Source organism: Pongo abelii, chromosome 3 (assembly GCF_028885655.2).
Source record: "Pongo abelii isolate AG06213 chromosome 3, NHGRI_mPonAbe1-v2.0_pri, whole genome shotgun sequence".
Classification (NCBI taxonomy): domain Eukaryota; kingdom Metazoa; phylum Chordata; class Mammalia; order Primates; family Hominidae; genus Pongo; species Pongo abelii.
The window spans coordinates 205,392,380-205,406,863 of NC_071988.2; the positions used below are offsets into that span (position 1 = coordinate 205,392,380).

Here is a 14,484-nt window from a genome sequence, read left to right on the forward strand (position 1 = left end):
ACTCGTGAGCTCAAGTGATCCTCCCACCTTGGCCTTCCAAAGTGCTGGGATTACAGGCATGAGCCACCGTGACTGGCCCAATCCTGTCTTTTAAAGAAGGTATTTTTCAGACTATAAAGTTGGAACAGAAAAAAAGGATGCAAATTAAAGATGGTAAAAGGAAAATAGAATCTCATATTATTTCGTTACATAAGAAATAATGTAAGCGAGGTGCGGTGGCTCATGCTGTTATCCCAGCACTTTGGGAGGCTGAGATAGGAGGATTGCTTGAGGCAAGAAGTTCGAGACCAGCCTGGGCAACATAGTGAGATCCCCATCTCTATTTTTTATATAATTAAAAAAAAAGAAAAAAATGTACATGAATTATTCACCCTAAAGCCCTACCCTACAGAGAATACAAGAGGTGCCCTCTGAGACCCTCATATGTATGAAAACGTGGTATTTGAGCTTCTGCTTCTTTTCACTAATGAGACAGATATTTTAAATGTTCATTTTTTTTTTTTTTAGCAACCACAAAATTTGCCCAATGTCGGTCTCCTACCTGCAGTAAATAAGGTAAAACAGAATCTGTTTGATGTTGCTTATTATTAAACGGGAATGACTTTTTGCCTAAGGTGTTGGTGTAATCATTAACTGCAAGGGAAGTGGTTATGGTAATCAAGGATTCTGGTTTGACCCAGCTCTGGGAATTTTTTTTCTTTTTTTCTTTTTTTTTTTTTTTTTTTGAGACAGGGTCTCACTCTGTTGCCCAGACTGGAGTGCAGTGGTGCAATCTCGGCTCACCGCAACATCCGCCTCCCAGGCTCAAGCAATTCTCCTGCCTCAGCCTCTCGAATAGCTGGGATTACAGGCACGCGCCACCACACCTGGCTAATTTTTGTATTTTTAGTAGAGATGGGGTTTCACTATGTTGGCCAGGCTAGTCTCGAATTCCTGACCTCAAATGATCTACCCGCCTCAGCCTCCTGAAGTGCTGGGATTACAGGAGTGAGCCACTGCGCCTGGCCAGCACTGGGAATTTTTAAAGATCACATGCCTTTCTTCTTAAGGACTGTCTAGACAATAAAATTTAGAATTGTGGCTTGGGGTTACCTAATCACAATAATTAGAGATATTTGTTTTAACCAGTTCGGTTGCCAAGAAAAAAAAATGCCACTAGTTTAAGAAATAAAGAACATTCTTTTATTTAGAATTTGAAATGTGTATAATCCCTGATCTCCTTGAAGAAACAAGGGATATTAAAATATTGAAAACCAGTTCATCTTGTCCTACACAGAGCTGACTCACTAGCATAGTGAAGATGGTTTATACACTAACAACTAATTATTACACACATAACTGAAAATGTAGACCACATTGTACAAAGAAATAAAATTATATCAAATTATGGGAGGCCAAAAATAGGATTATAGTTGGCTTACTTAATTCTATTTGACTTGCACTGATGTTTCCCTCCCAAGGTTCACTCCTGTGTACTCAGTTCTCTACAGACTTTTATGTGATAGACATTCAGCCATATATTTGCAGTCCTGACCTTTGCTTCGAGCTTCAGTCCTGACCTTTAACTTTCTGTTGGGTATCTCTAATTTCTAAAGTCAACTGCATCTCAGATCCCCCTTTGGACTTCCTCTTTTTTTCCAGCTCTTCGACAGTCTAAAATCTTGGAATCACCTCAGATTCCTCCTTCTAGCCTATTTGCCTCTCTTTTCTTAATCTAATCAGTCGCAAATTCTTGCCAAACCATTTCTTTTCATCCCTCATTGCCTTATTTCTGATCCAGACCTTATCTGTCTCATACCTATACTATCACAACAGCCTCCTAACTGGACGGCTCCAGCCAGTCTTGGGCTCTTTCATGCTAGCTTCATCTTTGAACTTCGCACACCCATTTCTTTCCTCAAACATTCCCCACCACGCCTGTCCATTTTGGCCTCATGTCTATGCTCATCTCTCCCCATCCTTTTTCTTTAATGATTATTTACCTCATGATACTTCTTTGATGGATCTCCCTGACAGCACTAATCCGCTATAAGAATTTCCTTCCTTTACTATCTGTGTTCTTCCTTTGACAGCAAGGAAGTGTACAGGAGGCTGTGTTCTTTACATTTTATGATTGGCCCCATCTCCAGAACTGACTGGATTGTAACGCCACTGAACTTAGCCAGCCAAGTGTCTTTTTGCACCTTGCTTTTTTTCACTGAACATATACTGGAGATCTCTCCTTACTAGCACATATATGTTTATCTAATGCTTTTAAAATGCTTGCTAACTATGGATAATTCATAATTTATTTAATTAGTCCCTTAACCGATGGCTACTGGTGGTTTTTCTGGTTTTGTTATTATCAAATACGCTGCAGTGAATATCCTTGCATATCTTGAGCAACTCTAATGTCACAGGAAAATAATTGTACTGGGATTGCTGGATTAAAGGTGTGTGTCTGTGTGTGTGTGTTTACATGTAAACATTTTTTTTAAGAGGTGGGGTCTCCTTATGTTGCCTAGGCTGGAGTGCAGTGGCTATTCAAAGGCACGGTTATAGTGCCTTGAACTCCTGGCCTCAAGTGATCTTGCCTCAGCCTCCTGAGCAGCTGGGACTACAGGTGTGCTTGATATAGTGCCTTGAACTCCTGATCTTCTTGCCTCAGCCTCCTGAGCAGCTGGGACTACAGGTGTGCTTGATATATTTTATTTTTATTTTATTTTTTTGAGATGGAGTCTTGCTCTGTTGCCCAGGCTGGAGTGCAGTGGCAGGATCTCGGCCCACTGCAACCTCCGCCTCCCAGGTTCAAGCGATTCTCCTGCCTCAGCCTCCCGAGTAGCTGGGATTACAGCTGCCTGCCACCACACCTGACTAATTTTTGTATTTTTTAGCACAGACGGGGTTTTGCCATGTTGGCTGGGCTAGTCTCGAACCCCTGACCTCAGGTGATCCGCCCACCTCAGCCTCCCAAAGTGCTGAGATTATAGGCGTGAACCACCACGCCCGGCCCACCTGATATCTTTTAAATTTGTACATAATAGAATTATCTTTTAAAATAATTTTCACTGTCTACTCCCATTTTGGATATTACTAATTTTCCTGCCACTCAAGATTAGGACATTGACAGTGGGAGCTTTGCTTATGGCGGCTTATCCCCACGGATTTAGCGTTGGAGAGAAAACGTAAAGCTAGGAGAGAAGAACATTTTGAAAACCACAGAACTGGCCCTTCAGCGGCTAGAACACGGTTCCAGGCTAGGGCAATATGGCGTCCTGGACACCAGATTGCATCATCTTTCTTTGCCAAGGATCATCTGGAGCCCAAATCAAATCTAAATGTGTCCACCTCTAAAATGGGGATAATCTTCATGTTTCTTTTCCTTTTACAGATATAAATGCAATTTCATTGTCTTGACCGTTAGGAATTCTCTGAAGGTCTGTTACTACGTAAATTGTGTGAACTCCGAACAGCAGAGTTCAAACTTGATCAGAACAAAAAAAGGCTAGAGAGTGACAACTCTCCTTTCTGTCATTTTAACGGCTTTTGTATGACCAAATGTTTCCCTGCCAATCAGTGGGGAAGAAGCAGTGAGCTTGTCTCTTAATTGCTTTAGAGTTCTGTTTGTCTATTTAGCGTTTCTTTTTGAAGTCTGAAGATTTATGGAACAATAAACGTCATTTAATGCTGCGTGCTATTTTGGATCCCTCACTGGTTTTAGAATTTGGGTAAAACTCCTTAGCTGAAAGTTTAACAAATTACAAGTATTGTACAATAGTTCATCTCAGTGACATAAAATTATGGCAGCAGCAAAGTGTGTTACTTTTTTTTTTAGTAGTAAGATGTAGACATTTTAGTATAACAAATGTTTTCAAGTTGTTTGGGAAATAAATAAGCTAGGAAGCAAGGTTTAAATAAGAATGGTTTGGTTTGGTGCTGAATGATGTTAGTACACCACAATGCAAGTGTTGGCTATGCATTTGGGCCAATTTAGGGAAGTCCAAAACAACGCATATTCGCTCAGTAGTGTGAGAGATTAATTGTAGGCAGGTCCCATCTTTTTTACAGTATTCAAACGTTCAACCTTAAGACCCCACCAGGGCGTCTCATTCCACCGGGAACTAGAGAAGCTTGACTTGTGTGATCACCTCCTGATTAATGGACTGGGGCGGAACACAGATCCGGAGGTGGGGGCTTCTCTTCACCAAGCGCAAAGCCTACCTTCCAGAAGGCTGGCTGCACAAGCGGCCACCCTAAAGGCGGTCAAAGCGGGCGAATTCGCCGTAGGTGCCTTCCTTCCCTACCTCCGGCCCACTCTGGTTGCTCCTTCCCAGGTGCTCCAAGCTCTCCAGAGTTTCTGGTGGTTTAAAGTTTCCGCTTCACGCCCAGACTGCTCTAAGGGCAAACACGACCCCTTTCCTCTTCTAGGACCCCTTCCGTGAAGTCTGTTCCAACCCTGAGCCTCTCCACCTTCGAGATTGGCCGCAGATGCCCCGACGGGATGGCCTGGGGAGCCGAAAGCCGTCCCCAGCCCGGGACAGCTACTGCCCACGCCGCGCAGGCCAGCCTCGCGCAGTAGCGAATCTCCTTCACGCGACTCCCTCGCCGGCCTGTGAACCCGCAGGGGAGGCGGAGGTCGGTTCAAACCCTGCGAGAGCCCCTGCCCAGCGCCGAGTCCTGCACACGGTGGAAAGTCCTTACGCATTAGCGGGCAGGATTAAACGACTTCACACCACGAGGTGCAAGACTGGGCTTCGGGGCCTTCCTCGGTGTTGCTATTTTAAAAGAAGCTGCTCAATAACCCAGAAGAAGATGACGGGGGACGGTGGTGTAGACCCGGCTGGAGAAGAGTCCAGGGCCTGGGAGGCGCCCCCTTTGACTGAGGGGCTGGGGACCCTGAAGCTTGGGGTCCAGGCCCCGCCAGCGCTGCACCCGGCATTGTCCCGCCTGGGGCAGGCGTCCGGTCCCTCGGCAATGCCGGCCAGCACGTAGTAGCTGCTGAATAAATAAATGCCTGTGCAACAGGGAACGTCCCGGCCCACCCCGGCCGGGCCAGGGCCTAGGAAGGGCGGGCGTCCGGCGCCGCCGTGGGTCTCTCCGGCGTGGCCGCCCACACCTCCTGGCCACGGCGGGGCTGCGGTGGGGGGACATCCTGGGGCGGGCGGCTGGACGGAAGGGACTGTTGTCGGGGCGAGTCCACGGCCAACCACCCCGAACCCAGCAGGAGAGGCCAGGGACCGGGAGCCTCCGGGGCCCCGCGGCTGGAGCTCCCGGACGCGAAGGGGCGGCGGGTGACTCGGGGCGCGGCGCGGGCGGCTCCAGGGCCGGACGGGAGTTCCTCCGCTTTCCGCCGCGCGGCTCGCGGTCTCAGCCTAGGTCATCGAGGGCCAGGAGCCCTGCGGAGGCCCCGCCGTCCCGGACCCACCGACGCGCTCCCGGGGCTTGGCGCTTTCCCACCACCCCGGACCGCCCTTGGGGTGCCGGAGGGGCTCGGGGCGCGGCGTGGGGAGCCTTTGTGCCCTCTCCGCTTGTTGAGGTTTTTTCTCCCGAGGAGAGCTCCCCCCCGCCACCCCTTTCCTCTCCAAAGTTTTGTGGTTTCCCTAGAAGACGAAAGAGGTTGAGAAGGTTGCGGAGACTTTTTTGCAATCTTCCCCGTCCAGAAACTCTAAAACCTCTAGGCGTTTCGCCCAGGGGAGCTATCTGGGGTCAAGGGGAGGGAGCCGGCCGCACATTCCTTCGCCCGCCTCCCTCCCACCTGGAGCCGCGGCCCCGCTGGGCCAGTGCGCCCGAGCTGGTGCGGCGACGCCGGCAGCGGCGGGGTTAAGCTCAGGAATGCGGCGGGAGGAATGCTCATGCAGATGAGGCGGGCGGGCGCATGCTAATCGCATGCAAATGAGGGGCCCGCCGCTGCCGCGGCCGCGCCGCAGTTTCCCGGATCCGAGCCCAGACGGCGGCGGCTCCGGCAGCCTGGGCGCCGCGACCCTCGGCGGCCGCAGGGGGACGGGGCGGAGGAGGAGGAAGAGGCGGAGGCAGCGGCGGCGAGGGGGAGGAGGGTTCGCTCGCCGGCTCCGACGCAGACATGGTGGACTGATCCCCAGCGGGGCCGCGAACAGCGTTTCCTGAGGCACCTCCCGCGCGTGGTTCCGCCGCGCCCCGCGCCCCGCGCCCCTCAGCCCCTCGCCGGCGCCCGCGTCGCGGGTTGGCAGCCGGGCCCGGCAGCCGCGTTCCCGCCGCGTCCCGCGCCCGGTACCTATGGAGGCGCCGCTCGCCGGCGAGGCCGCCGACCATGCCTAGGAGGGCCGGGAGCGGTCAGCTGCCGCTGCCCCGGGGCTGGGAGGAGGCCAGGGACTACGACGGCAAAGTCTTCTACATTGACCACAACACCAGGAGGACCAGCTGGATCGACCCCCGGGACAGGTGGGCGCCGGCCGCGGGGGCGCGGGCCCGTTCGGACGCGGCGGCTGTTGTCCCGGAGACCCGGCCTCGCGGGGGGCGGGGGCGGCGCCGGCCCGTGGTGCCCCGAGGGGTCCCGGGAGGGATGTGGGGCTGGCTGCTCCGGCGGGGCCGAGGAGCCGCCCAAACCCGGGCTCCTCCGCCCACCGGCTTCCCGACGCCCCTCCGGGGACCCTGCGACACGCCCGGCCCCGAGGCAAGGCTGGAGTCGCTGCCCCGGGCCGACGCCGCACCCCAGCCTAACGGACCCGAGGGGCCGCCTGAGCCCTGTTAGGCACTTTCTTAGGCTTCGAGGTGCCCACGTTGAGGCTGCAGGGCACCTTCGGCCTCTGGGCAGCGGGGGTGGGCTAGGGCCTCAGTGCCAGTTGGGGAACGAGCCCTCCGGGCCACCTGTGGCATCCCTCAGGCCGTCCTCGGCGCCGGAGCCTGGGCTGCGAGCTCTTGGCGGGGGCGCCCAGACTGCCCGGAGGTCCCGAGCTGGGAAGGGGCTCCCGCCCCCCGCCGGGCCCTGCTAATGGGTGTGACTGACTTTGCCCCTCAGAGTTTAAAAACGCGCGTTTGGGGGCTTCACTGTCTGTCGTTAGTCTTCACCTGAAAACTTGAACCGACTCCCAGATCGTGAACAGGCATATTCTGTTTGGAAGGGAGATGTAGTGAAATTAACGTTGGGTATTGAGGAACTCTGATTTGAGCTTAGCCTGGTTTCTTTGTTTGTTTTTTGTTTTTTAAATTAGCTCAGGAACTGAAGGTTCACAAATGTTTCTATGTCCCATATTTTTTTACCCTTAAAATTTCTTAGAATTATTGTAAGAATAATAGGAGGTATTCCTAATTATAAATTTGTAAATTATCCATTAAGGAGATATTCCTAATTGTAAATTTAAATAACGTACCACCAGGAATAACTTCGACATTTGGACTTTTGTCATTTCTGAAAATTATAACTTTTTATTGAATGTGGCCCTTTGGGCTTTATAACCTTTTTAGGTGCTTCTCCTATTTAACATTTTCCCTTTTCTCAATTTGAAGCTGTAATACCTAACTACTTTATAGTCTCAGTTACTTTTGCCCTAAAAATGTTGTTTTTGAAAGCTACTAAAAAGCAATTACAAGAAAGTTATACATAACATTATAAATTTATGGAACAATCCTTGTTCAATTATCCATGAAGCTACGGGCCTAGGTTTCCCTCCTGAAATGAGAAAAGGCACCTGTGTTGAGGTTCGGTCTTGCCGCAGCCTGACTGCCTGTTGCTGGCCTGATGAAAATTGTGACAGGCATCACACCTTCACAGTCTCTCCAGACATGCTAGTTGTTGTCGTAAACTTCACGCTCCAAGCCAGTTATTTGACTTATGCCATTGCGCTTTGAAACTACTTAACAGATAGTAAATGTCAGTGCTGATGGTGTGCACCCAACTGCGGCTTTTAAGGCACCTGTATAAATATTTGACTTTTACAGTTGTGTGGTAATTCTTTCTGCTTTCTGATACTTGGAGTTTCAGGTAATTGAAATAGCAATAAATTCTTGAAATATTTAGGCATTCTAGGTTCTCTTCTCCTTCCGCTTACATGTTTTACTATATTATCTCAGTTGTGTTTACCAGAAAGGATTACAAGAATATGTAATGTCTGGGTAAAGTAAGTAGAAAATGGAGTGAAATTATATGACTTGGCGTATCCATATCACTACTTTTTTCACAAGTCAAGCATGTCCTTTATTTTAAACTCTTAATGGATTAGTAATTATGAACTATTTTCAGGAAACTGGGTAAACAATTCATTGGATGGGGACAAATAGTTTTGACTAAGATAGCTTTTTATTTTTCGAATTTTCCTTGCAGCTGTTAGGTCTTAAATATTTAGAGACATAAATTTGACGACTTACAAATATTTCTGGATCTCAGTATTAGAGTTTTAAAAGAGATTCTGTGAGATCAGAGTCACCATTATATACTCAGTTTAAATTTGATTATATATTTTTTAGGGCAATTAAGTGACTAAATCTTACTAAATAGAGTAAGAGCTGATGGGAACGTATATTTGGAGTAACTATTAACTCTTGTCAGTTTTGTTACACACTTACCAAACATATGGAAAGAGAGATGTTACACAGGCCAATAGGAGTGTGTGGATTCTTTTGCTGGATCAACTTACAAATCCTGAAAGAAAAACAACTTGATATACTATGGGTCTGCAGTACTTTTGAACTATTTAAGCCATTTAATTAGAATGGTCACGATGATTTACCTTGCGTATTTTTTATGTTATTCTGTTAAGGAAAAGAATTTTGTGTTTTTGATAGTCTGTTAGAATTTGTTGAATATTTCTGATTATACAGATAATTATGCCGATTTAGTAGGAGAGGCTAGGGGATTTTATAAGAACATAATTTCATTCAACAGGTAGTCATGCCAGAATGCTGAAGCATAATTCTAAAATGCTTTTAAGCTTTTGGAGGCGAATGACATCATTCAAACTTTGCTGGGATGTGATCAAAGCTTTTATTGCTCCACCTCTTACTCTTATTGACTAAGTTTACGTGAGTTTCTGAATCCCTCTAAACCTCCATTTTTCAGCTCTAAAATGAGGATAATATCATCTTCTTCATAGGGGTGTTTGTGGGCTCACCATTAGGGCCCAGCCTAATTGTATTAGTGTAGTGTTGACATTCCAGTTTAGGAACTGAGTGATCCTGGAAATAGTGGAAATACTAGCATGGACAGTATTTACTCAGTGTTTATTGTGTGCTAGCCACTCTGCTAAGTTCTTTAACTGTGATCTCATTTCATTCTCCCATTGGTCCTATGAGGTAGGTACTATTGTCATCTTCCAGTTACAGATGAGGAAATTGAGTCACAGAGAGGTAGCCCTTGTTAAGTATGGAGCTAGGATTTAAAGCCAGACAGCTTGACTCTACAGCATGTGTCCTTAATCATTCCTTTAAATTGTCTCGACACTTGGGCATGTTCAGGGGTCTTTGGGTGGAGTGCACAGAGGGGCAGAACCTTTTTGCCCAGTGTTTATTTTTCAGGCTGATTGACTAGGCTAATCCTGGGGAAATCTCCCTGTTTGTGATTAATTCCTTGTCCCCCTACCCTGCCTGCATGGACCCACTCCCCGAGTGTTATTTTGTAGGTTCACCCCCTCCTTTTTTGCTCACCATGGACCCTTTTGAACATACCAATTGGTGTTTATGGTAGGCCATGGGTCTTGGCCAAATGGCCTGGTGCTTTTTTTTTTTTTTTTAATTACATTCAACAAAGAAGAAAAAGGTGGGATGGATTGGCTTCATTGCCCTTTGGAAGAGTAGGGAGCTAAAGTGGGCAGGCCTCAGAGATAGGGTGAGTTGGTTTTACCAACTCCCAGCAGAATTTTGCTCATTTTCTATCCTTGGATTGAATGTTACCCAGAGATACAATGACTTCGTCTAGTTGAACTGAAAGATTTCACACCATGCAAAGTGACTTTCCATTAAAACCCACTGGTAGACACTAATCTGTGGCTTATGGCTAGGGTCAGATGTTGAGCAACCTGTACCTTCTAATTGAATAAAAATAATCTTGGGGGGTGGGGAGGGTGAGAAGGGAGGAAGGGGGTGCCAGCTGGGTATATCATTGATGTCACAGTTAACTTTTGGCTCTCCACACCCGTTTGAGGCATATGACTAGGATCTGAGGAACTCTGTATTGTCTTTTTTTTTTTTTTTTTTTTTTTTTTTTGAGACGGAGTTTCATTCTGTTGCCCAAGTTGGAGAGCAATGGCGTGATCTCGGCTTACTGCAGCTCCTGGGTTCAAGCGATTCTCCTGCCTCAGCCTCCTGAGTAGCTAGGATTACAGGCGCCTGCCACCACGCCTGGCTAATTTTTTGTATTTTTAGTAGAAATGGGGTTTCACCATGTTAGCCAGGCTGGTCTCGAACTTCTGACCTCAGGTGATCTGTCCGCCTCGGCCTCCCAAAGTGCTGGGATTACAGGCATGAGCCACTGCACCTGGCCTTGTCTTTCTCTTTTTTTTTTTTTTTTGAGATGGAGTCTTGCTGTGTCGCCAGACTGGAGTGCAGTGGTGCGATCTCGCCTCACTGCAACCTCCGCCGCCTGGGTTCAAGTGATTCTCATGCCTCAGCCTCACGAGTAGCTAGGATTACAGGCACTCACCACCATACCCAGCTAATTTTTTTGTATTTTTGGTAGAGATGGGGTTTCACCAGGTTGGCCAGGATGGGCTCCATCTCCTGACCTTGTGATCCGCCCACCTTGGCCTCCCAAAGTGCTGGGATTACAGCCGTGAGTCACCACGCCCGGCCTGGCCTTGTCTTTCTTTCAAAGTCTTAAGTAATTTCTTTTTTTTTTTTTTTTTTGAGACAGAGTCTCGCATTGTTGCCCAGGCTAGAGTGCAGTGGCACGATGTCGGCTCACTGCAGCCTCCGCCTCCTGGGTTCAAGTGATTCTCCTGCCTCAGCCTTCCGAGTAGCTGGGATTACAGGCACCTGCCACCACTCCCAGCTAATTTTTCGTATTTTTTTTTAGTAGAGGTGGGGTTTCATGTTGGCCAGGCTGGCAAATTAAGTAATTTCTATCAACCCACTGCTAGAGTGTAAACTCCTTGAGTCCCTGATTGCTTATTACTGCTTTTTGAATCCTTTATACATGGTAGATGTTAAATAAATGTTGGTTAATTTAGTTAATGAAGAAAGTTTGTTAAATTAATGAAAGAATATTAATTGAGCTACTCTCTTATTTCCAGATTCTTACTGTTGGGCTTTCAAAAAATAAACCTATAACCACCAACAGAGACAACTGACTTTCCAGTTAGATTTAAAATAATAAGAGAATTAAGCTGCTACATTTTGAGTAATAGTATAAATATGAGAATTACTTATAAGAGCAAAGAAAACAAAATGAACCTTGATAGTCTTAATCACAACTGCCATTGTCATAGACTGCTGGAATTGTTCCTCTCCAGCAGGCTCTGAGTCTGGGTGCCAAGTGGTTACTGTGAATTATTTGAGTGATTATAGTATTTGAAGTGTGGAGAGGTTGTTAAAAGAGGATTACAAAAATCACTCTAGGAAGCACTAATTTAAAGTATGCTGTCTTCCAAAAATTCCAAAAGAAATATTCTTTTTAACACAGTTTGGTATAATGCTTGCTGGAGTGAACAGTACTATGGTTGCTTAGTATATTTGAGGGACTAAGAGTTCTCCGGTGACATTAATAGTCCATAGCTTGCAGTGTAATTTTGTTGGAAGACTCAGGACAATAATTGCTTTTTAAATAAAATAAATATTTTATTTATTTATTTTTTGAGACAGAGTTGGCTCTGTCGCCCAGGCGGGAGTGCAGTGACACGATCTCAGCTTACTACAACCTGTGCCTCCTGAGTTCAAGAGATTCTCCTGCCTCAGCTTCCTGAGTAGCTGGGATTACAGGCGCACGCCACCCTGTACCCGGCTAATTTTTGTATTTTTAGTAGAGATGCGGTATCACCATGTTGGCCAGGCTGGTCTCGAACTCCTGACCTCAAGTTACCTGCCCGCCTCAGCCTTCCAAAGTGCTGGCATCCTATTATCTTTAAATATGTTATTTGTTTTGAGCTGCAAATCCCTAAGCTTCATCTACATAGTCAGCCATTGTGACATGTGGCCTTCAAGCAAGTTGGTATTTAAATTTAACCAGAGGAAGCCCAGGTGCACCAGGAAAAGCGTGGAAGTTGTCTGTTGGCCCACACTGCCGGGCCCTGCATTGCCTTGTAAATGGCTCTTGCTTACTTATTTTCAGTAATTGTCTGTAGGAAAATGAGATTATCACTTCGGGAGGGGCATGACCAGCTTCTTCTTGCCGATGCAGGAGTTACTAAATTAGCAGGAAACAGTGTTAGCCCTAATACACTGTGAATTCCTTATGATAGGGCTTGAGTCTGTATATATGCCCTGGTTCCTATGAACTTGATTGAAATTGGTTAAACTGATCTTGTGTTAGAATTTTGGACTTGCCGGGCACTGTGGCTCACGCATGTAATCCCAGCACTTTGGGAGGCCAAGGCGGGTGGATCACGAGGTCAGGAGATGGAGACCATCCTGGCTAACACAGTGAAACCCTGTCTCTACTAAAAATACAAAAAATTAACCGGGCGTGGTGGCGGGTGCCTGTAGTCCCAGCTACTTGGGAGGCTGAGGCAGGAGAATAGCGTGAACCTGGGAGGCAGAGCTTGCAGTGAGCAGACATCACGCCACTGCAGTCCAGCCTGGGTGACAGAACGGGACTCTGTCTTAAAAAAAAAAAAAAGAATTTTGGACTTGTTTCTTTATGCATTTTTGAAACTCCTGTTACTGAAAAAGTTACCACAGAATAATGTAGAAGAGGAAAGGGATTTTTTTTTTTTTTGACAAGAGTTTTATTCTTGTTGCCCAGGCTGGGGTGCAGTGGTGTGATTTCGGCTCACTGCAACCTCCGCCTCCTGGGTTCAAGGTTCAAGCAATTCTCCTGCCTCAGCCTCCTGAGTAGCTGGGATTATAGGCTCTCGCCACCACGCCCAGCTAGTTTTTGTATTTTTAATAGAGATGGGGTTTCACCATGTTGGCCAGGTTGGTCTCGAACTCCTGACCTCAGGTGATCTGCCCATCTCAGCCTCCCAAAATTCTGGGATTACAGGCATGAGCCACCACACCCAGCTGAGGAAAGGGACTTTTAAAGGCACAGTGTGTATGTAAGTTATGAGTTACAAATGATTTATCAAAATATGGGTTCACAATGTTTTCAATATCTTCAGTGATTTTTTCCAATTATTTTATCTTTATTAGATTAAAAGAATTCCTCAGCATAAAATTAATCATTTTAACGGTTTGAAGACTACATCTTAGTAGTTTTTAGTGTGTTCATTGTTATGAAACTATAAACACTGTATAATTCCTGAACATTTTAATTACCCCCCAAAACAAACCACCCCTTACCTATTAAGAACTCACTTCTCATTCATCTCCCATCTCTACAGCTTTTTGCAACAACTGATCTACTTTGTGTCTCTGGATTTGCCTATTCTGGACATTTGATATAAATGGAATAATAAAATTTGTATCCCTTTGTTTCTGGCTTCTTTTTTTCTTAGTGTAATGCTTTCAAGGTTCATGTTGTAGCATTTATTGTACTACTGCATCCTTTTTCATGACTTAATAATATTCAGTTGTGTGGATATACCATATTTTGTACTTTCATTAGCTGATGTGCATTTGGGTCGTTTCCACTCTTTGCCTATTATGAGTGATGCTGCTATGAATATCCCTGTACAATTTTTGTATGAATGTGTGTCTTCAGTTCTCTTCAGTATATGCATATCTAAAAGTGGAGTTGCTGGGTCATATGGCAATTCCATGTTTAAGTTTTTGAGGGGACTGCTAGACTGTTTGCCACCATTTTACATTCCCACCAGCAGGATATGAGTGTGCAAATTCCTCCACATCCTCACCAACACTTCTCTCTCTTTCTCTCCTTCTCTCCTCTTTCTGTCTCTCTCTTTTTCCTTCTCTTCTCTTCTTTTCTTTCTTCTTTTGAGACGCAGCCGGTCTCTCTTGCCCAGGCTGGAGTGCAGTGGTGATCTCGGCTCACTGCAGCCTCCACCTCCACCTCCAGGGTTCAACAGATCCTCCCACCTCAGCCTCCTGAGTAGCTGGGATTATAGGCACAAGCCACCATGCCTGGGCAATTTTTGTATTTTTAGTAGAGACGGGGTTGGGCTGGTCTCGAACTTTTGACCTCAAGTGATCTGCCTACCTTGGCCTCCCAAAGTGCTAGGATTACAGATGTGAGCCACCACACCTGGCGTCACTTCCTTCTTTTTTTTAAAAAAGTTATTTTAGTGGGTGTGAGGTAGGATCTTACTGTAGTATTGATTTGCATTTCCCTCTTCATAGCGTTTTGATAGCCTTAATTTGACCCAAGCCTTCCCCCTTTATTCTAGCCTTTTATAGCTGTTGCTATTCCGCCCCACTTTTTGTTTGTGTACTCTCACTCTTAGTTGATCAATAAAAAGTTAGGTAAGAGAAATTAGAGGGTTT

At 46.5% G+C, this 14,484-nt stretch overlaps 1 protein-coding gene and 1 pseudogene across 2 annotated transcripts in view; one reads left to right on the forward strand and one right to left on the reverse strand.

Annotated features, from left to right (window-relative positions):
* Positions 1-1,272: 1,272 nt before the first annotated feature.
* Positions 1,273-5,360, reverse strand: LOC112133058 (putative uncharacterized protein WWC2-AS2; annotated as a pseudogene).
* Positions 5,361-5,907: 547 nt separating this feature from the next.
* The window catches only part of WWC2 (WW and C2 domain containing 2), a 212,587-nt gene continuing 204,010 nt past the window's right edge, over positions 5,908-14,484 (forward strand). The window contains exon 1 of one of the 2 annotated variants that reach the window (XM_002815328.6): positions 5,908-6,396. In XM_002815328.6, the coding sequence (XP_002815374.1) occupies positions 6,266-6,396 (131 nt within the window). In that variant the 5' untranslated portion in view covers positions 5,908-6,265. The remainder of the gene's footprint in view (positions 6,397-14,484) is intronic. The other variant, XM_054554785.2, reaches the window with a different exon arrangement.